General features: G+C 38.9%; 1 protein-coding gene across 8 annotated transcripts in view; it reads left to right on the forward strand.

Moving 5' to 3' along the window:
- Window positions 1–22500, forward strand: part of ank3b (ankyrin 3b) — a 126902-nt gene that overhangs the window by 49736 nt on the left and 54666 nt on the right. For 6 of the 8 annotated variants that reach the window (XM_086304281.1, XM_086304276.1, XM_086304278.1 and 3 more), the window contains exons 7-24: window positions 702–725; window positions 5324–5422; window positions 7594–7692; window positions 8174–8272; window positions 8366–8563; window positions 10582–10680; window positions 10988–11086; window positions 12698–12796; window positions 14692–14889; window positions 16074–16172; window positions 16352–16450; window positions 17281–17478; window positions 17826–17924; window positions 19196–19294; window positions 19388–19486; window positions 19571–19666; window positions 20343–20415; window positions 21064–21123. In XM_086304281.1, coding sequence (XP_086160407.1) covers window positions 702–725; window positions 5324–5422; window positions 7594–7692; window positions 8174–8272; window positions 8366–8563; window positions 10582–10680; window positions 10988–11086; window positions 12698–12796; window positions 14692–14889; window positions 16074–16172; window positions 16352–16450; window positions 17281–17478; window positions 17826–17924; window positions 19196–19294; window positions 19388–19486; window positions 19571–19666; window positions 20343–20415; window positions 21064–21123 — 1936 coding nt within the window. The remainder of the gene's footprint in view (window positions 1–701; window positions 726–5323; window positions 5423–7593; window positions 7693–8173; window positions 8273–8365; window positions 8564–10581; window positions 10681–10987; window positions 11087–12697; window positions 12797–14691; window positions 14890–16073; window positions 16173–16351; window positions 16451–17280; window positions 17479–17825; window positions 17925–19195; window positions 19295–19387; window positions 19487–19570; window positions 19667–20342; window positions 20416–21063; window positions 21124–22500) is intronic. The other 2 variants (XM_086304283.1, XM_086304282.1) reach the window with 2 other exon arrangements.

The raw sequence follows: 22500 nt of genomic DNA on the forward strand, positions 1-22500 counted from the left end.
AGGATAGGGCAGAAAAGAGATTGTCTTTGCTAAAGACTAAGATGCTTTTAAAAATCTATATGAAAACTAAGAATAGTCTACTAACAACACAATCGTTCAAGACTTCCATTAATATGGAATACATTTTGAATTATGTGATTCTCTGGATTAATTAAGGGTACACCTTAAGCTGTGGCCTTGACTACCCTCCCCCCAATACACCTGTATACTTGTGGTGTGTGTGTATAATCCCCACAGGGTATCATTGGGCTATGAATATTTATAAGTTCCTTCTGTTGTTCTGTGTTGATAGTTCTATTAGTCATTTAAGTCCCAGACAAGTTTTCTGTGGGACAAAAATTGAGCAAGTGTTCATATTTTGGATTTTTAGAGGCACTCAGGGCAAGAAACAATATCATCAAAAACAACATTACAGCTACATTTACCCCAAGGACCATTCTCATTGTAGAATAAATACACACTGTAAGGGAGAGTTGCAGTCCATTCCCCAGTTTTGTGTACTTCTATGTGACTGCTTTTTGGTTCTTTTCGTTGTTTACAGCCACATTGTCACATACCCATCCTACAGCTTGATGCAACCATGATGTCGGTGTTGCAGTTGTTCTTGTTGTGGTGCACTAACCACCTCATTCTCTCCTCCTCCTTTTGTTCCTCCCTCTACTTGTTCCTTTTTCTTACAAATCCCCCCTTTTCCCTTCTAGATGATGGTGAATAGAACAACAGAGGTACATCTTCTCTTCTCTTCTCTTCTCTTCTCTTCTCTTCTCTTCTCTTCTCTTCTCTTCTCTTCTCTTCTCTTCTCTTCTCTTCTCTCCTCTCCTTTCCTCTCCTCTTCTCTTCATTGTTCACTCATGGTCACCATTGCAAAGCCTTCTGTCTGCTAGCATGAGCACTAGCACTAAATGCTGGCATGAAAGCTTTTGCTGCTGAACCCATGTGCCCATTTTTTTAAGCCTGCATGGCATTTTGACTTTTTTATTTCTGTGTACGCAGTTGCTCGCTGCTATAGTTTATAGCATTGTAAATTCAGCAGCGCAGTGCCTCTGGAGGATTCACAGCGTTTCACTTGCTCCTCATTTTGTCATGTTACAGCCTTATTCCAAAATGAATTAAATCCATTATTCACCTCAAAAATCTACATGCAATAGCCCATGATGACAAAATGAAAAAAACCTTCCTTGAAAATCTTAAAAAATTTATTAAAAGTAAAAAGCTGTCTATATAACATCCCATAGTTGACAGTGCATGTCTGAGTGCAAACCAGGCCATAAATTCCAAGAAATTGCCTCCGAGACAGGATTGTATTGTGACACAGTTCTTGAGAAGGGTACAGAAAAACTTCTGCAGCATTGCAATTACAGTCCAAAGTCTTTTTCAGTATGATGCTGCTGTACAATCTTGGCTGTTTTGGGGCAATTTCTCTCATCCTTCTCTGCAGAACCTCCCAAGCCCCATCAGGTTTGATGGGGGGCGTCGATGTATAGCTGTTTTCAGATCTCTCCAGAGACGTTAGTGTGGTTTCAAGTCTGAGCTCTGACTTGGCCACTCACAGACATTCACAGAGTGCTCGCAAAGGCACTACTTTGTGTTCCTGGCTGTGTGCTTGCAGCCGTTGTACTATTGAAAGATGAAGCAGGTTATCGTCAAGGATGTCCCTGTACATTTCTGCATTCATCTTTCCAATTGACCCTGACAAGCCTCACAGTTACTGCTGCTGAAAACATTCCCATAGCATGATGCTGCCACCACCATGTTTCACTGTAGGAATGGTATTGGCCAGGTGATGAGTGGTGCCTGGTTTCTTCCAGACATGATGCTTGGCATGCAGATCAAAGAGTTTGTGGTTTCACCAGACCAGAGAATTTTCATTTCTCATGGTCTAAGAGTCTTTCAGATGCCTTTTGGCAAACTCCAGTCCTGTGCCTTTTACTGTGGCGTGCCTTCCATCTGGCAACTCTACCATACGGGCTTGATTAGTGGAGTGCTTCAGAAACCTTTTTCATTAACGGATGTTGGAGGTCACTGTGCTCATTAGAATCTTTAATGCTGCAGACTTTTTCTGTACCCTTCCGCAGATCTGTACCACAGTACAATCCTGTGTCGTCGGCCTACAGACAGTTTCTTGGACTTTATAGCTTGGTTTGTGCTCTGACATGCACTGTTAACTATGCAACCTTATATAGGCAGTTTTTAACTTTTAATAAATTTGCAACAATTTGAAACAAGCCTTTTTCACTTTGTCATTATGGGGTATTTTGTAGAATTTTGAGGGGAAAATGAACATATTCATATTCCATTTTGGAATAAGGCTGTAATGTGACAAAATGTGGAACCAGTGAAGTGCTGCATATACTTTCCAGATGCACTGCATAATGTATTTCTACACTAGGGTAATACCATCAGTATATCATCACAGTCATATTACACATAGCACTTTGCAGAAAAATAATACCTACTTGATTTTAACTTAATGTAAATAAATGTATTTTATTTTTGTTTCATGGTTTATATAAGTGCAGTCCAAGATACATTCAACGTCTTCCAGTTCCAGTACAATACCAGTGTATAGCCTCCTGTTGTCCAAAGTTCCAGCTTTTTGAGTCCGAACCAGCCAATATCTGATATAAATATCTATAAGTTTATAGTCCCTGCATCTAAAATGATATCTGGTTTTAGATTACTGTGTAAAATGTTCTTGGGAACATCTACACCATGTGTCCAAATTATTATTACATACATTTAACCTATATTTGTAAAAGTGTAATGCAAAATGCCTCAAATTTTTTGCCCAGTCTCACAAGGTTAAAGGATCCTCAAAAAATTCCTAGATGAAAAATTCCAGATGTGGATTCAAAAGTAAAATTTTTCGAAGTTGTGCCAAGGTATGGTGGCTTTGAAAGGTCAAACGCACTTCAACCGAAGGAAACAGTAGAGACTAGAAATAGGCTCCAAAAGTGCACAAATCACAACAGGAGTTGAATAAAACACAATGAAAGTTGAATTATTATAACAGGAAAAAACTAAAACCTTAAAACAATCCTGAAGAGTTTCTGAGGAGACACTAATGTGACAGAACAGCTTCATAACAAACTAACAGTAAATAGAATAGGGAACGTGCATTATATGAATTATGCAATTAAAGTACACATTAGCTAGCATCTTTTTCGTCCTCACAACACAGATGAATCCTCCACTTCTTTTAAGCGTCTCCCAGTGCAATCCTTATTGTGTTTCGGTTTCCTTTATTTCAGGAGCTGTTCTGTCACGTTAATGTCTCCCCCAAAAATATTTCTGTTGTGTTTTTTCTGTATTTTTCCTACTTCTATTTTGTTTTTATTCAACTTCCATTGTGTTTTGTGTTGTTTTACTGCAAATCTGCCCAAAACTTTTGGAGTAATGCTGAAAACAAAGAGACAAACCAAACCATTACTAAAATGTCTTTGGTGGAGTTAATTGAGCTTCTATCAGTGAAATCCAGCAGGGTACCAACACAGGATTAGGGGGGAAAAAAGAGCTCAGCAGAGGCATCAAGGTGTAAGATTTGAGTTTGCATAACTTAAAAAAAGAACTTTATCTTTACCATAAATCCAGAGTTTATGGGACGCATGAAATCATCGTGGTCATCAGGAAGATAAACTGCTACAGCACAGCCTAATTTTTATTCAAATTAAATAAAATCAACAAAGAAAATTCTTTTGTTGATGTGATTTTTCTCATGCAAAAAGTAGCAGTAGGCAGTTCATGTGAATACTGCTGTGTTCGCATACTCTTCATCTTGACTTCATTACTGGGTACATTCTCATTTATTCTAAAATATGATGTTTAGAATTACAATGTAAAGTTTTAAATGTAACTACAATTTATGTAATATTTTTTATTCATTTTCTTGTCAAGAGTAAGATATTTTGCAATAACTGGGGAGCTAATGACAAGCTTCAGTTGACTTCAGCTTATCATACTGTAGCTTAAGGATTACAGATGGGGAAAATAGCTAGTTTGAGTGGTTTTGTTCATACAAAGAATTGTGATTTTACAGAAGTGAATGCCCTGAACCCTTACATGCTTGTAACATGTAACTGTATCCAGCAGTAATGGGCATTGGTTTATCAGACCATTGCACCCAGCTGACATGTGAAATGACGTGTTGGAAACCACATCAGTTAGCAAAGCAAAAACTCAAAAAGAACTTTGAAATTTAAAAAAAAGCATTAGCTAGTCTTGTTGTCTTTTTAGAGTTGTATTTATGTGTGTTGTGTAATATCCTTGTGTTGTTGACATGTCTTTCTCCCTTCACAGTAGCATCTCTCTGTACTGTGATCCCACTTGAGTTACAATATTTTTATTTGTTATTTGATATAGAAACATAAATTTTTTGGCATGCACTGCTTGTTGCTGCAACAAATAATTTGGGGGAAAATAAGCTAAGAATGAACAGTTGGAAATGATCAAACTAAATGAATGATTTCTTTGTTTTTTTTAAGCCGTTCATGTTCAGTGAGCCGGTAACTTAAAAGTCTTCAAGAAATGGCAATAGTTTAGGCTTTTCAGTCACTGTTTCTTAAAAGCAGTCTTACAAACTCAACTAAAATAGATGCATGCTCACCTGCATGCTGCTTCCTGTCAGATAAAAGCATATAGCAAGGAGTTTTTTTTTTAGGAATGAAAGCAAAAGCTTAATGAGACACTAAGTATTTGCATTTGTTTTTTAATCTGCATGCTTGTTTTATTTGGTAGGTTCTTATTTTTGTTTGTATTGTGTCAGACATTGTTAAATGCTATATACTTACCACAATAATTTCGCAAAAAAGTTGAAATATGCAGTCAGTGGCCACTTTATTAGGTACATCTGCAAACCTTAATATAAACATACATGTTAGCATTCTCTTTTGATCGACATTGTCAGTCAGGTGGAAACAGAGATGTTACTGAGGTGGCAATTTGCATTGGACAAATTTATATTTGAATTTCAATCTGTCCAATAGAAAACCAGCATTAAGCAAACAGTTAAATTAATGCCAATTGCCCGTCATAAGAATAATTGGTAGTGCTGTTGGACTTTATCAGCTTGCCTAATAAAGTGGCTAGGGAGTTTGTGTTTCTTATGAAAGTCCACTCCTTTTATGCTGAAATTTTCAAAGCATGTCTGACTCCTGCTCAGCTCTGGTCTGCTGTGCTCTGTTAGTCTGCTTTTAGCAAGATGCTCTTACATGTAATGTCCAATCATGCTTTGCTTATGGCTCATTATTAGACAGTTGCTACTTCTTTTTCCTTCCTCTTTAATTGTTTCTCTTCCTGTGTGTCTTGTTTCTCTCGTCTCTCTCAGAGCGGGTTCACTCCTCTGCATATTGCGGCTCACTACGGCAACATCAACGTAGCAACACTGCTGCTTAACAGAGGGGCAGCTGTGGACTTCAAGGCGAGGGTAGGTCCTTCACTTCAAAGGCGACAAGCGCGCGTGCACACACACACACACACACACACACACACTCACACTCATATCTACATGCAGAGTGCTGCTGCAAACCTTCATACCAAAACTTTTACTTTATGCAGGGAAGGATGTGCAGGAATTTTTGCTTGCCTGTGTATATAATTCCACAGCTGTACTTGTCACGCTCCTGGAGGAAACATGCACATGCAGTCCACGTTCTATCTGATCCCACAGACTGTAGGAATGGATGCAGCAGTTATGGATTTTGATAGCTGGTGGTTTGTGAGTGTGTAAGTGTTAGACCAAATAAGCACTTACCATGTGGAAACAACCTAAAACACACGTCTCATACCATAATTTACTCAGGAAAGTGGCCTCTTTTCTAATTTTCTCACCCAATGTGCCATTTATTTGATTTATTCATAAATGTTACAGTTATGCTTCCCTAAATATATGTTAAAAGTGGGCACATTCATGAGCAAATGAATCTATAACAGAATCCACTCAAACATTATCTTCTGCTTATCTGAAGTCGGGTTGCAGTGTCAGCAGGCTAAGCTGGGTTTTTCAGACTTTCCAATTCCTACAGGGAGATCCAAAGGCATTCCTAGACATGATGAGATAAATAATCTCCAGTATGATCTGGGTCTGTCCCAGGGTCTCCTCCAAGTTGGGCATCCCAGAAAACCCAGAAGGGAAGCTCCCAGTCGATTTCTGAATCACCTCAGTTGGCTTCTTTCCACATGAAGGATCAGGGGCTTTACTCTGAGCTCCTCTATGTCTGCAGCTGAGCCCACCCTTTTATATTTGCACCCTTATTTTTTTGCTAACTATGCACATTTCATCACCATAGGTGAGAAGTTGGGCAACACGAGCATTAATCCACATGTACACCACATGCTCCACCTTCCCATCACTCATGAACAGATTACAAAACATGAATAGAAGTTGTTTCTTTTCCATGTCTATAATGTCAGTCAAGTAACTTCTAATGTTCCAAGTTAGGATTAAAGGTGTTTGTCTTTTGATGTGTTTTGTCCAGATTCAATAAATGCATCACTTTACTCAAAGCAGAGAATAGTCATGCCGGCCTCTCTGATTCCTTTGTGCCACAAAGAGCTTTATTTTTTTCCCCAAGAACCATTAAAAACACACCATTGAGCCACACCCTCACACTCAACCCTCACTGCAACCATGCACAGTAGGGGTGGGCCAGTAATTACATTTAAATTGTGATTTTTCTGCTAACAATATGAAAGCAAGATATTGAGCTAAAGCAGTGAATGTGCCGCATTCTGTTTTATCAGGATGTTCTCTCTTCATCGTGTTTTTTGAATGCGGGATGTTCCTTTCCTCTACCGCACTTGCATTTATTGTTTCTGAAACGCCCAAATTCATGCTCTGAATGTCAAATTAGGTTCAGTTCATCTTTATTTTGTTCATTATTTCTATTTAATTATGTTTAAAGTTAAGGAAATCTGCTGAGAGATATTTGTTAGAATCTTCAAATGTTGCATGATGTTTTCAAAGCCAAGGAATCATTTTAATAATCACATTTAAAGCCTGGACCAGGTTTAGTACTTTACATATCATCTCTCTCTCCCACACACACACACACGATTTTGCCTCTCTCACTACTGAAAATGTAGAACCCTGGCATATTTATTTACTCTTACATGAGTAACATTTGGATGAAACTCCAGTTACTCAACCTTAAAATAAATATTCAGTGGATGATGACTCTGGCAGTAAGGGCCTGTTCAAACACCGGATATAAGAAGGCTGAAATGTGTTGATGCTGAGAAAAGTCTAGATTAAAGCTAACATTTCCTTTTAAATAACTGTGAAAACTGTGTTCTTTGGTGGCAAAATATCAAACACATACTGGAAATACACACAATCTCTGGTGAACACATAGAGATATTAGAAGTCTCTGGCATTTTTAGAACAGAACCTCAAAGCTAAGGTCGCTCTGGCTGGAATGATCACTGTCCTCTAGAGGGGGGTATTTAGCCATTTCCCTCTGGCACTGTCAAATAGAGCCAATTTTCCCTAAAAGTGACGTATTAGCAGTGGTACTCCTTCTCTTTTCCTGAAATAAATGTTGATTTTTCTTTTCTCTTCGTCTGAATAGCTAAACAATGCATCTCTGTTTCCTGCAGAACGACATAACACCGCTGCACGTAGCATCCAAACGTGGGAACAGCAACATGGTGCGACTGCTGCTGGAGAGAGGGGCCAAGATAGATGCACGCACCAAGGTACAATCACATGCGCACAATGTTATTTGATGCAGTGTTCAGTTTAGATTTAAATATTGATATTTAAACGTGTATTCGTGTATTTAATGCTCATAGACGTTCAATATTTCAATATAATTTAGAAGTGCTTTACATCAAACTAACATAACTCCCGATAAAGTAAACATACAACCATACGTAGGCTGTTTACACAGGGTGGTATGTGAAATGAATATAATGGAAGGGTAAAAAACATTAATTAAAAATGAGAGGATAAAATCCATAATCACTAGGTGTAGGGTGCTTTACATTTGTCCATCATATAATTTTTTAGCTGAGAGATTTCCAAAAACCCTAAAATTATTATTATCTAATCCCACCCACAGCTGTGCGAGGATTAAGCATCACCTGCGGTGTCATGTCAAATCTTGTCTGTTGCTCAACGAGCTTGTTGATGATGGTATGAAGTTCACGGCTGAGCAGCAGGTGTTTGTTTTCACAGGACGGTCTAACTCCTCTTCACTGTGGCGCCAGAAGTGGCCATGAGCAAGTAGTGGAGATGCTGCTGAACAGAGGAGCTCCAATACTGTCAAAGACCAAGGTTTTTAAGAACAAGCCAACAAAATCACATTAGCAAACTGCATCCGTATTAACTTCACATCGCTGAACATCTTTCTCCTCCTTTTCCTTCCAGAACGGTCTGTCTCCTCTTCACATGGCGACGCAAGGCGACCACCTCAACTGTGTTCAGCTGCTGCTGCACCACGACGCGCCCGTGGATGACGTGACAAACGACTACCTGACGGCGCTGCACGTTGCTGCCCACTGTGGGCACTACAAGGTGGCGAAGGTCATCGTGGACAAGAAAGCCAATCCCAACGCCAAGGCGCTGGTGAGGGGATCTCAATTATTTATTGTGATAAAAATAAATAAAAATTGATGAAAAGTACAAAATAATGGAGAGGAATTAAAAGGGCTCATCATCTCAGAGCATCTCGTTGCTTGGGCTAATCAAGAGAAGCAGGAATTCTTTTATGTAAAGTTAAAAATGATAAGACATGTTGTGACTCTTATTGAAATCCTGTTCCTGTATAACAACAGTTTTGCTGAATATTTGAGCACCTTCTTTTTAGCAATGACAATCTCAATGACAATTGCATTTAATTTGAATGTAGACAAAGCTATTAGCTGCAGATAAAAGCTCCATGATCTCATGCAGTTGTCTGTGGGCTCCCACGTTGAAACCTTAAGCTTAAAAATTTGGTGGATATTTGAAGAAGTAGTGAAGTTCTAACTTGCCAGCTACTGCTAGCTAACTTGGTTAGCAATGTGATAACATGTTAATCAAACGTGGCTTCACTTTCTATTGGTGGATTGCATAGCCACAGATACCATCTGATCAGTGCATCTTGCTAATAAATAGCAAATTTGCACTCCCCAAAACTGGAGCACAATATTCTTGGATGAGCTCCAGACTGCACCAGCACTACGAACTCAGCTGAGGTGACAACTAGTAGACAGCCACAGCCGCCTCTTGGCAGGCATCTGTCAACCACACCACAAAATATGAATAAGCGTAAGCCTCAAAACATTTTAAATTCAGTTTGAAAAAAAAATCCCCCCTACAGTGTCACAGAACAAAGCTGGACTGTAAACTTGTAAATGTTTATTTCTGCTCGAAGGTTTTTACATTTTAACATGATAGTCTGTGGGGATTGACATGCTTTTGGAGTGAGCCTCAAGTGGCCATTTGAGGTATTGCAATTTCAACCACTTAACGTCTAGTGTATTATATTTACTACATATAGTTTTTGTGAGGTTTTGAGACTCCTGCATCATCAGTGAAAATATTTTTCTCCCCAGAAACCCTAAATAAATTCCACAATACATGTTTTAGCAATAAACTAAATCTGATTGCTGCTATAGTAAACATGATACAAATTAAAACTCATATATGCAAATTGATATGTAATTTATTTTTTTTTTAATTTGTCAAAAGGTTCAAATGTTCCATTTTCAAAATAATTTAATTTTTGGGCACTTATTTGAAGGTTCAGGTTTAAAGAGTTTTTATTCTAGCGCCAAAGTTTGGTGCTGTAAAAATGCTGCTTGACCGCTGCATCTGCATAATATGCAGCGACATAGAAAACTGATGAAAATGAAGTATTAGAGCACCTGCTGTGCTGCTCAGGGTTGTGACATTTCAGTCATTTCACTTTACAACTACCCAAAAATGTTTTTTCGTCTATTTAAGTTGTACCTCTCTGCCTTCTCTCATTTTTTCTTCTTTTATTACATTTTTTTAATGAACCTTTCCTTTTTCCACTAACAAAAAAGAAAAAAGGCTGAGATGCAACATTTGATGGGGAACACAAAGAAACAAGTAGAATTAAAAAGACTTTAGTATCCCAGCCGATGTCTTGGCATAAGACGAGCATTGCTGCTCTGCAATGGGAGCAGTCTGGGTGTGGTTAGAGCACTGGGACTTTATAACCAGAGAGAATAAGTAAGATGGGGAAAAGGACATGGAGAGGAAAATGAAGTCATAGGACTGAGCCTGAAACCTCAAAGTCAGGAGAGTAAAGGAGGGGAGGGATGAAGGAGGGTGAGGAGAGAGAGAAAAGTGAGTTGTAAAGGAAAGTATCTATTTCAGTGTAGAGGAGTTTTTATTTTTTTTTGATAGCTTACAGTCCACTCGATTATTTCCACACATGCTTGTCTGGTTTGCAAGCAGAGGGTTTTAAGAGGCAGAGGGAGAGAAAGAGAGGGGATAAAAGAAAAAACAGTCCCCCCTTTGTGCTGTAGTTTCCACTCGGTGTTCCAGATTTGTCTGCAAGTCCTACAAAGCCAAACACAAAGACTGTTTGGACTATTTTTATACTTTTATTTATTTCTTTTTGTCTTTCATAGAATGGTTTCACTCCCCTGCACATTGCCTGCAAGAAAAACAGACTTAAGGTGATGGAGCTGCTTCTGAAGCATGGAGCGTCTATACAGGCTGTCACAGAGGTAAGTGTGTCTGGAGTGTGTGTGTCATTTAAGCACTAAGACATCAATTATTTTTGTGTAGTTTGTTAATTTAGTTGTTGGAGTGGGGAAATTCTACCTCTACTGCTACTCTACACCTGTAATCCACTACATTTCAGAAGAAATACTGTAATAGTTGGTCTTCTGTTGATTGATAGCAGACTGACTTTCTTAAAAGTTTGCACATTTGCATTTAATGACCTACAGAAATGTTCTCGTGCTTCTTTAGTGTTTCTTTAATTCATTGACTTTTTTTCTTTTCCTCTCTTCTTTGCGTTTCCATCTCTAGTCCGGTCTGACGCCGATCCACGTTGCAGCTTTTATGGGACATGAAAACATCGTCCACCAGCTAATCAACCACGGGGCTTCACCAAACACAAGCAATGTGGTGAGTTCAGGAAGTTCGTCATCATCATTACCGTGTGATAAGACAGGGGGCGTGAGAGGATATTCTTTCCTTTTCTTTTCCTTCCATGTGCTGGGTGGGCGGGCGGGGGGAAAGCAAAGTGAAATATATTTGCTTATAATATATTTTTAACCATAATATTTGAATATTTCCTCTTTACTGTATAACAGATGAAAATTTAGATCTTTTTGCTTCATTTCATTTAGTTCTCAGCATCTTCAAAAATTGTACAAACCATATGATTAGCTCATAACTTTATAAAGCTTAAACCAGTGGTTCCCAAACTTGTTTTTGCTAGGCCCCCCTTTGTTTTTACAATAAAATCTTTTATCAAAGCTGATGAGCTCAGAGCTCAGATGGCAAAAACAGAATCAAAATCCATACAGGCACACGGGGAAAGATGCAGATAAGACTATTTATACACCGAGGGGTGACTGGGGATGAGAAACAGGTGAAGACGATCAATACGGTCAAAAACATAAAGCCGCAAAAGTGACACAAGACATGAAAGAAAACCGACATTTAAAATAAAACAGGAAATATCTCTAAACATAGAGACAAGACTATCAGTACACATGGCAGACACAGTAGAAGACTGGACAATGAAGGCATAAACAGAGAAAGATGAGACAGGAAGGAGCAGTTAGCGAAATGGTGAGGGAAGTACGCCAGCAGGAAATGACTAACTCATAACAGACACTTAAACTAAGGAACTCAAAACTAAGACTAGAAAGTTTATAAATTCTAAACAGTAATTAGGGCTCAGAGAGTGCAATAAACCTGAGCCTCAGTATTGCTAGAATGAAAACATATCACAACAGGAATCAAAATTCAGCCTACAAAACGCACAAATCAAACCTTCAAAGACCAGAATAGCTTTAGAAAAACCTAAACAGACACCCAACTCAGATGTTTTGACTAAGGATTCAAAACTCAAGAGCAGCACAAAGCCTATGAAACCCTTTAAAAAATCTGAAACAATACCTAAAACAGCTAATTGCACAGAGAGAGAGAAATACAAACATAGGAAGTGACTTAACACTAGCTGTTTATCCACAAAATCTAAACCTTAATTGGTGCAGACAGCAGAGAAATCCTCCGTAGGTGGAGAGGAGGTATTTAATGTAATTTGCTCATACGGAAATGTGCTCTAATTCTCATCTGGTCCATCGACACTCCTCAGTAGGAGCTACAAACTTTACTACTGACCCCATTAACTCTGGGATGACATGAAAGGAGAAAAAGAGGAGAAAAAAGTAAGCTGAGCCAAAGAGAAAGGCAAGAGCGAGGAAGAAAGAAAGAGGGGAACGAGTAGTGCACAGTCAACTCTTCAACCCCGAGTGTTTGGTCGCCCACGTCGTGTCTGTGGCCAGGTTACCGTAGTAACAGAGCATTATGGGACGTCATTATGGTGAGTTGGGTGTGGAGAGCGAGCGAGGGGGTCTATCTGGCTCTTTCTCTTTGTCAGCCACTCCTTCCCAGTGTACGTCTTCACAAAAAGAAGTTTTTTTGTATGAGGGTGTTTTCAAAGAAAGAGTAACATTCAAAACTTTGGAATAACTATCCATCCCTCGTTTTCTGCGTGTGCTTCAGAGGGGGGAGACAGCACTCCACATGGCAGCGAGGGCGGGACAGTCCAATGTGGTCCGGTATCTGATTCAGAATGGAGCACGAGTCGACGCCAAGGCCAAGGTAGAGCATCACTCTCAATCAGTAACGATTATCTGGTGTTTATATGCGCCTGGGCATTAGAGCTACTAAATGTGAGCACAAGTGTGTGTTTGTATGCTTATGTAATGTGTCTTTGCACATGTTTAATTACTGAAAAGTTACAGTCATGGGTCAAAATTATTCAGAAAAACTTTCTGTCAGCTTAATTTATTAAGTAACGCTACCTGGTGTGCATTTCATACATAATAATATCAAGCGAGTCTGGTTTTTTATGTGTTGCAGTTCTTTTATGTAAGCAGCTGCAATACTCAACAAATTAGAAAATAATGTTGCCTTATGCTTCACCTGCACACTCTTCATAAATCATTTTTCTTGTTTGTCCTTTTATGCATTTTTTGGATACAAATAGGAGTAAAAATTCTAGTTACACGAGGCTGTTATTCGCAAGGATCTACAATCTACTCAGAGCTACAAAAGAGCAGTCATGATAAACAGAGTTGCTATTATGTGAGTGTGACTTTGACTCAGCAAATGTGTTGCTAAAGTTATCTGGTTATTTACTGGGAAATGTCTTATACAATATATTGAAAGATAATAAGGTTTTGTGAGAATCACAGGCAGTAAGTGCATGTTGAACTGGGTGATTTCCAGCATTGTGGTTCAGTTTACAGTAATGGACTGTGCTGGACTGGTGTAGAAAAGACTGTGGTATCTGTGGTCACTGTGAGCTTAAGTCAAAAGGAGAAGTCATCAGTTCCCAAAATCCACCTTTAAACTGGCCAGCAGATGGAAAGCAGCCATATTAGCGCATACCACATCTGCTCATGTAGTAGAATTCAGTTTAGTAAATCCAAAAAGAGCAAAAAAACCTCCAGCAGAGCCAGCAGCAACAACACAGGTCAGCTGATCAGAGCCTGTACACAAAGAACAACCTCCTGGAGCTCACAGGACAAATAATGTGACTTCTAATAAGTTATTCATGTCCCTGTCCTGCACTGCTATGAAAAGTAATAGGGTTCCCTGTACCTGTAACAATATGATGATGATGAAATAAATTCTTTCCAATAGATCCCAACTGATATATTCCTTGGATAATATTATTAGCCAATATGAGCCTGCTGCAAATATGTAACATGTTGCATGTTATCCAGCATGAGCCAATAATAATGGTTGAGTTTCTAACATAATTTGTTCACTAGAGCAGCTTCAGATGCTTTGTTTGCAGTCTATCACATATTTAGTCGAATATACATTACTCCTAAGGGGATGTGGAGGTGAGCAGTGTGTTGCATTTAAAATGCCCAATAGCTTGTGAAGTACATTGCATTAAATTTAAAAATGATATATTCCAATATATTTGTGCAAATATTTCTTCAATGAAATTCCTGTATCAGTTTGGTTCTATTATCATACGTATGCTATTGTTCAAGACCAATACAATGCAAAAACAGTCCCATATATTACATCAGAGAAATGTCTGTGTCACATATGCTTCAGTATTTTCAATGGATGGCTTCAGGGGAGAATAAGTGTTACGCGAAGCACAGAAGCTCATTCTGAATTTACTCTGTTTATACGCTGCCATTTAAAATAAATAATGTGAAAATATAAGAGGGGTCACTGAAGAGGCTTCAGCTGTGAATCTGTCTCCTTGTTTGCTTTCTCTTGCTTTATGGCAAATTCATTGTCTTGCTGTTTAAGTTGCAAATGTGTTTTTCTTTTTCTTTTTTGAATGTCACTGCAAAACAACAAAAATGCAGTTGGCGCGATTAGCAGATGGAGCCAGAGATTTTCCACAGGAGTTTGGAGATACCAAAAACATTTGTTAAGTGGGCTGCATCTTGTCCAGAAACATGGCTCCAAATGTTGGTCCTTTTTAATAATAAAAGGTGTTTTTTGCTGGATTTTTCTATCAGGATGACCAGACTCCTCTGCACATCTCAAGCCGTCTTGGTAAGCAAGATATTGTGCAGCAGCTCCTGGCGAACGGAGCATACTCAGATGCCACGACCAACTCTGGATACACCCCCCTACACCTAGCCGCCAGGGAGGGGCACAGAGATATAGCTGCAACGCTGCTGGACCATGGAGCTAGTCTGGGCATTACTACTAAGGTAAATATGAAACTTGCACATAAACAAAATTATTATTCAAACCCACAGATGCACACAAACATATTGTGCAGGCAAACTAGTTAATCAGTACTCACACAGACACTGATGGCTTATGTGCTTATACTCATAAACTAGTCCAAAAACTTTAATTCAATCTGCTGAAGACAGAGAGGAGGTTTTATCCTGTTGCAGATCAGCTAGATTTGCATCCTTGCAGCTGGTAACATGATGGTTGTCCTGTCTCATCCTGGAAAAGCTTGAAAAATGTTAATGCATGAATTCTACAGGGATTTTGCAACATTTGGACTGAGTGGAGTTACATGATTGTGGAATACCAGTTATAGTTGACAGTCTGCCAGTGGAAAAGATGTGTCATAATAAGGTTGTGGACAAAGTAAGAGCATAGAGTCTGAAAATGAAATGCTGTTGCTGGAGAAGCCTTTGTCGACTTTTGGCTCAGTTTTCCATGTCAGTTACTCATTTCAAAAGCATCAATTTACGTTTCAGCAGAGCATTTTATGGCCACGTATTTTTAACTCTTTAAAGACAGACCAGGTAATTTTTAGCAATGTCTGGATGAATCAGAAAATTTAGCAACAGGTTTCAGATGTCCGCTTTGTTTTTAAGTTGCTCCACCCATTAGAAAGTCCACTAAATTCACAACAGCTTTAAAGACTGTGATGCAATTGTAAAACCAGAAGTGTAAGACTTTCTTCTTAGGTTATGTGCATAACATGGTTTTCAAATCTTACATTGTTTGGAGCTGCAGTAACTTGTACTCAATGTAAAAGACATATGACGCACACATACGTCCCAAATCCCAGTGAGGTTTAATTTAATCGAGTTGCAGTTAAACTCCCATCTCTACATCCCATTAGCTTCCTCCGTCTTTCCATACAAACTTCTACAGGCCCGCTTCTGAATCATGATCATGGTTTTTGAATCTGTTCCCTCAGAGCTAAAGAATCTAAATCAAGCACTAAGTTTCTCCACCCTGTGCTGATTTGTGTTTAAGGACCAAGGGGGCAGTTCTCCATGTTGTCATGACATAATCCTGAAAATTGCTCGCTTACTTTATGATTAAACACATGTGGTTCTGTTGGGCTGCCATGTGTAGAAAATGAGTCATGGGAGAAGAAGTAACTGTATTAAATTAGGTGTAATGTTCCTTTGTGTTTCTGCAGAAGGGCTTCACTCCTTTGCACGTCGCAGCAAAATATGGGAAAATCGAGGTGGCCAACCTGCTGCTGCAGAAGAACGCTCAGCCTGATGCTGCTGGAAAGGTAATGCATGTTTGTGCATCTGAGAGAGACTTATATTGATGTCGCACACATCAGTACCGCCTCAGCTGTCATCGTGGGTGTAGCTTTCACAATACTTTCCACGTCACCTCTGCTCCAGCTGCTCTCCACGACATGTACGATAAATCACCGTCTAACAATTGTTGTGTATGTGTGTTCAGAGTGGACTAACTCCACTGCATGTAGCAGCACACTATGATAACCAGAAGGTGGCGCTGCTCTTGCTCAACCAGGGAGCCTCACCGCACGCTGCTGCAAAGGTAAGAGTCAATCAAACTGTCAGTGGAGGTCAAATTGAATGTCCCTACAATGCACTAAAACCCCTCACTTTGGCTCAGGATGAGAGCACACTGACCTAGATTCATTCGGCCAATTACATGCAATTACACTGTGCTCCACATGCTGATTAGATTGCCCTTCCACGCTATCATCATATATTTTGGTAGAGCTCCTGCTGAAGTCAACAAGAGTCCAATATTTTCTGGTAGAACACTGAAGGGATGCATTTTTTAATCCTTTAAGGCAAATATCTTCAGGTTCGGGACATAAATGAAGCTTAAAAATATTGCTCTTCACCACTAGGTAGATATTTAGAAGCATATAGCATCTCCAGCTTGGCTTCTGCCAACCGTGCTGGCCTGGAGAACCTCTCCACTGGGAATTTTATTGGTTGCAGACAAAAGTTACAAATACGTTTCTTTACAAATGAAGCAAATCCTCTAAAACTACCGAATATCCATCACTCATGCCCAGTTTCCTTGCTGCATAAGAACAAGGATCAATACAAGTGGTTCCTTTTTCCTCTGGTATATATACATGCTACTTTCTCTTCAGTTTGGAAGAAGGAAATAAATAAGATTCTCAGTCTCCTTTTTTGTCTCCCCCCCGTCATCTTTTTTCTTGTACAGTTAGCATTGTAATTATTACAATTACCAGCCAGCATCATGAAGGGTCAAGAGTGCTACATTAATTCTGTGGAACATTGAACCAGGGTTAGGGTTACAGAGTTTTTGTCTTCTGCAAAGACAAAATGTGACTTAGCTCAATTATAAAAGAAAAACGGTAAATTTTCCCGTTCTCTGCTTTCCAGAATGGTTACACTCCACTACATATTGCAGCTAAGAAGAATCAGATGGAGATAACGACCACCTTACTGGAATACAGCGCCTCTACCAACTCTGTAACGCGGCAGGGCATCACTCCCCTGCACCTTGCAGCGCAGGAAGGAAACGTGGACATTGTGACGCTGCTGCTGGCTCGGGACGCTCCTATTCACATGGGCAATAAGGTGTTTTCCCTTTATTAGTGTGTAGATCTCTGGCTGACATGCAATGACAGAAGATTAATGTTTGCAGTGTATTTGTGTCTGTGTACCATCGACACGTATCAAACAGGCAGGGCCTTGATTTTACTTACACAAATAATATTTGTTTATCCAGAACTCTGTTATTCTGATGGTTATTTCTTTTGTCATTTTTCTGTCATTTGTGCTTCATTACCGTGATGTGCAAACCTGTCATTGTGTCTTAAACGGCTTCATTTCAAGCTGTCTCAGTCAAACTACTGTGTTCAGCACTCTTCTGTCATTTGTGTATTTGACTGTATTTCTCTATTTCTTTGTTTCTGTACCTTCAGTCTGGTTTGACTCCACTTCACCTGGCTGCCCAGGAGGATAAAGTCAATGTTGCTGAGGTCTTGTGCAACCAAGGAGCCTTCATAGATCCAGAGACCAAGGTAATGATAGCCTCCTCATGTCTTTGGATTAAAGTTATTAAGGCATTTGCAAAGTGGATTTGCGTATCTTGCCACTTCACCGCTGTAAATTAAGTATCATTTGGGGTTTGGGCTTTGGTCTGTGCCAGTGCTCTCACTTTTTGTATTTTTGACAAGGCAGGTTCCCACAAAAGTGACACATTTCTAGTTTTAATAGGATAATTGAATAATTAAACACATGCCTTGTAATTTTTAAAAAGACATGATTTTAAAATGCCATCAAGAAGCGCAAAAAGTCCTGCCAGAACTTATTTAGACATTAACAGCTGCTGAATCATGTCCAGCCTTTGAGTCTTTTACAGAACTCACACAAAAATAAACGATATCGTTCTTTTATAGCTGCCCTTAAAGGCGCATAAGCACTGTGGGATTTCAGCAGTCTTTAAAGTTAATTGCAGTCCACCCTGTCTAATATTGTTGTTTTATAAATATAAGATTGGTAATTGCGGGCTATGCTGATCACAGCTGGAATACCTCTGCTATGTGTTTCCATGTCATGACCTCCTTGGCTCGGAAATGGCAACAGCTGGAGGACGCATCATACAAACAAAGCTTCTGCTGCTGCAAATTAACTAAATTTCCTTCTTTGTAGGAATTCAGACATTGAATTTTGCCTATTTTTCCTCTCTCGCTTCCATTTGCCTTTATTTTGGAAATATAGCTTTTACTTTGTGAGACAGTCAACTTGAATTTCAGATCTTATGAAACAGTGTTAGAGTGTCAACTTCAAACTGCACGGCAGAACAACTGTTTTGGTTTGCATTGGACATGTTTCACGTGCAGCTGCTTAAATGTTCACAGTTTACACTCAGCTTAATTTTCAGACAAAATAAATGAGCTCTTGTCTCAAAGTGTGGGTGCTGAAGCAGTCTGAACATTAAGTTGTCACAGGGCAAAAATCCTCATAGGCCATACAGAAATCAGTTATCCTCACCAGTTTCTCATGTGGTCTTATTGTTTTATAAAGGGACTTGGGAAGACTGTTAATTCACATAGGCCACAATCAGCCTACAGCTCATCTGCTGCTACCTCTGCAAGCCTCTTTCCAACCCACCTCTACCCCAAGTTTTCCATCTTATGTCATATGTGGTATTTTTGATTTGAGTGTCGTATCTGTTGTCATTTAGGGGGGTCTTGCACCTGCTCTCCCTGCCTTTTGGCTTCAGTGTATGAATACATGCCTTATTGTAGCCACAGTGGTGCTAACAGAAGTTACATTTCTTTTTCATCAGCTTGGATACACTCCACTTCATGTGGCCTGTCACTATGGCAACGTGAAGATGGTTAACTTTCTGCTGAAAAATCAGGCGAAGGTCAACGCCAAGACAAAGGTAACTGTTATTTTCGTGTATATTCACCATACGTCACTGATTTTCTGTCTCTGTGAACATCTTCTAATGCTCTCTCTCATCCCTCCCCCGCAGAACGGCTACACACCTCTCCATCAGGCTGCACAGCAGGGACACACACACATCATCAACTTGCTGTTACACCATGGAGCATCGCCCAATGAACTCACTAATGTCAGTACGCTCAGAAATCTGAAATATTTATTCATTTATTTTTAGTTTCAACACCAATTCTCATCATTTTTATTACTTGTCCAGAATGGAAACAGCGCTCTGTCCATTGCAAGGAGGCTCGGCTATATCTCTGTTGTGGACACGCTCAAGGTGGTCACAGAGGAGACTCTGACCACTCAGGTGTGTATGTGTTTAAAAGAGTATTCAAATGTGATGTATGGTTTAATATGGCTTCTCAATGGTTTACTTGTATCTAACTGTATAGATACAGTTATACTTAAACTTAGTAGTAGTTATACTTAAATCTGAATCCTAGAGGCAGTTCCTGCCGCTTAGCAGCTATCTTGAAATGCCTCGGGCATTAACAGTGAAGTAACAGGCAGTTACTTCACAAAAACAGAAGCATTGAAGGCACTGGCCTAAGATAGTGTTTAAAAAACTTAATTCTATGGAGCTTGGAAAGAAAAGCGTCTGGACTTCTTTAAGTTCTATAAGAACTTAAAGAAGCTCTTTAAGAAGTCCAGACGCTTTTCTTTCCAAGCTCCATAGACTACGATGACCTGGATGACTGAGAGCCTTCACAGACATAAAAAAATATATCTATATAAAAGCTACTGTCAAAGGCTTTCTAGAACATTTTGAATTATTATTTGCGCACATAAGTTTGTATTGCTACATTAAAAAAATAACATGAAAGAAAAGACCTACATAAACATAGAAATGCAAAGTTACTGGAACATTGTCACAGTAAACAGTGCAGGAATAGAGATGCTGTTGTACTGGGATAGAAATCTGGATTACGTGTACTTTGGTAAAGTTACTGTCATGATATTAAGAGTGTGTTTCTGTTCAACAGACTGTAATCGAGAAGCACAAAATGAATGTCCCCGAGACCATGAACGAGGTGCTGGACATGTCCGATGATGAAGGTAAAGTTTTGCTTATCAGCATTTTTAAAGTAATTCTATTGATGTATAAATATCAAGGCAAGACTTGTCTTTGCAACCTGAAGAGAGACAAATTCTTTAAAATATCAGCTTGGGTCACATTTGCTTTTGTGGCTGGAATAAGTGAATATTTCAGCACTGTACTGTCATTGTTAGATTTCCCTCTATTTTTTTTTTATTGTCAATGAAAGATTTTGTGTTGCTTCTACTTCTTCTGAGTAATTCAGAAGAAAAAACCTGCTGTTGTTCTTCAACCAGTATGTTTATTTGTTTATTTTTTATTTGATAATTGAAAGGTTTGTTTCCGCCACTGTAACCCCCCCAAAGCAACACATATTTTTTCCATTACTAAGTCAAAATTTCAGGTTACTATCTAAAATCTATGAGTTTCATATCTCAACTATAACTCTAACTTCTAAATTTGAGTCCAAATTGTGACTTGACATACAATCGTGTGCATGATTGGAAACTTTATTTTGATATTTTCAATGTAACAAATGGAACTAAAACATTTAATAATAATAATCACGTTTATTTTCAGTTCTTCCTTTTCCTATGATTTTGATGTGAATATGATTTCTCCATCTATTTTTGGTTCTTTTTTTGTCTTTCCTTCATTCAAACACACAGTGTATAAAGCCAATATCCCCGAAATGATCACAGAGGACTATTTTTCTGATGTGGAAGAAGGTATTTTATTTTTTTAATCTTTCTACATTTTTTGTTCTTTAAAGCATTTCCTTTTACAACCCTTCTCTAACGCGTCATTCATTTGTTCTAACTATTTCCAGTCTCTTGCTTTTCTTGTGTCACAGTGGAATCACGATTCATTCAAAATAAATAATAACTCACATGTAAAACAGCCTATATTATGCTACAGATTAATAATGCTAATTGAGGAAAAATGTTTCGATACTGCAGATCTTTTTTTCACCAAAGCACCTTTATTTGTCTGTCAAAATGCACAAAGGTGTCTTTGTCATTTATGTCTGCTTGCAAAAGACTAATAAATGTCTAAAAGTTGCAATATGATGGGATGCACTTGAAATCAAATTAACCTTGAAGGAGATAGAGGTGGATACTAGCAATAGAATTGGCAAAAAAAGTGCCACAAAACACTCATCTATGCTTACATGTTTAACATGTTTTGTCTCGTAATGTCAGTTTCAGGCTACTATATTTCGTTAAGGTTAAGCAGGTAACAAGACAGAATTTTTTTTAAAATAATCATCAATTAGTTGTATTAATGTGCCATGTTTTTACCTCCTCCAGATTGATTTTTGGAGTATTTCATATATCTGGTTGCTAGCAAAAAGCTCCGATGTCAACCATATTAGAAAAAAATTATGTTTGTTTTATTGTGAATATAGTGAAGTCACAGCACTGTGGATGTCTTAAACTTATGATGTGATGAGGGTGATTTATTGACGTGACACTAGAAGCAGTGTTTTCAATTACTGAGAATCACTAACTTTGGCATGGCTTTAAAATGGCACTACTCTCTTCTTCATTGTTTTCCCAAGTATTTTTCCAAAACTTTTGTTCTTCATTCATGCATGTGTGAGACACCACGCTGTACTTGAGTACTTTCCCCTGCTGCCTTCCCCCTTCCACACGCACACACTGCATTTTTGTGAAACCTCCTGTACTTTTGTGCAACCAAATGCAGGGGATATGCCTTTCTGCCGGTTGCCATGCCAACTGTCTGGATATGGAGCGTCGGGAAGTGTGTAACAGATTTCTTTTCACACCGCGGAGTAGAATACACATACACTTGATCCTTTGTCTTCGTGGGCTTGTCAGTGATGCTTTCATTGTAGTTTCACACGTTCAGGCCAAAGCAAACACACTGAAACAGCTGCTGCAGTGTGTGTGTGTGTTTACTCTTTTCTACTCTTTTTTTAGACTCCTGTATGGCTCAAAAGGATCTGAACTTGAGCTCTTGACCACCAGTGCCCAATGACAAACAGACAGGGAATTAATGATCAGTAGATTTCTTTTTTTTTTTTTTTTAGGGGGGGAGCTTGGCTCGTCCTCCCCCCTGTGGTGTTTTCCCAATGATAGGCT

Source organism: Aulonocara sp. 'chitande type north' Nkhata Bay, linkage group LG8, assembly GCF_057382095.1.
Source record: "Aulonocara sp. 'chitande type north' Nkhata Bay isolate Kocher_YH1m ecotype deep benthic linkage group LG8, A_spYH_male_GT1.1, whole genome shotgun sequence".
In the NCBI taxonomy this organism is placed as follows: domain Eukaryota; kingdom Metazoa; phylum Chordata; class Actinopteri; order Cichliformes; family Cichlidae; genus Aulonocara; species Aulonocara sp. 'chitande type north' Nkhata Bay.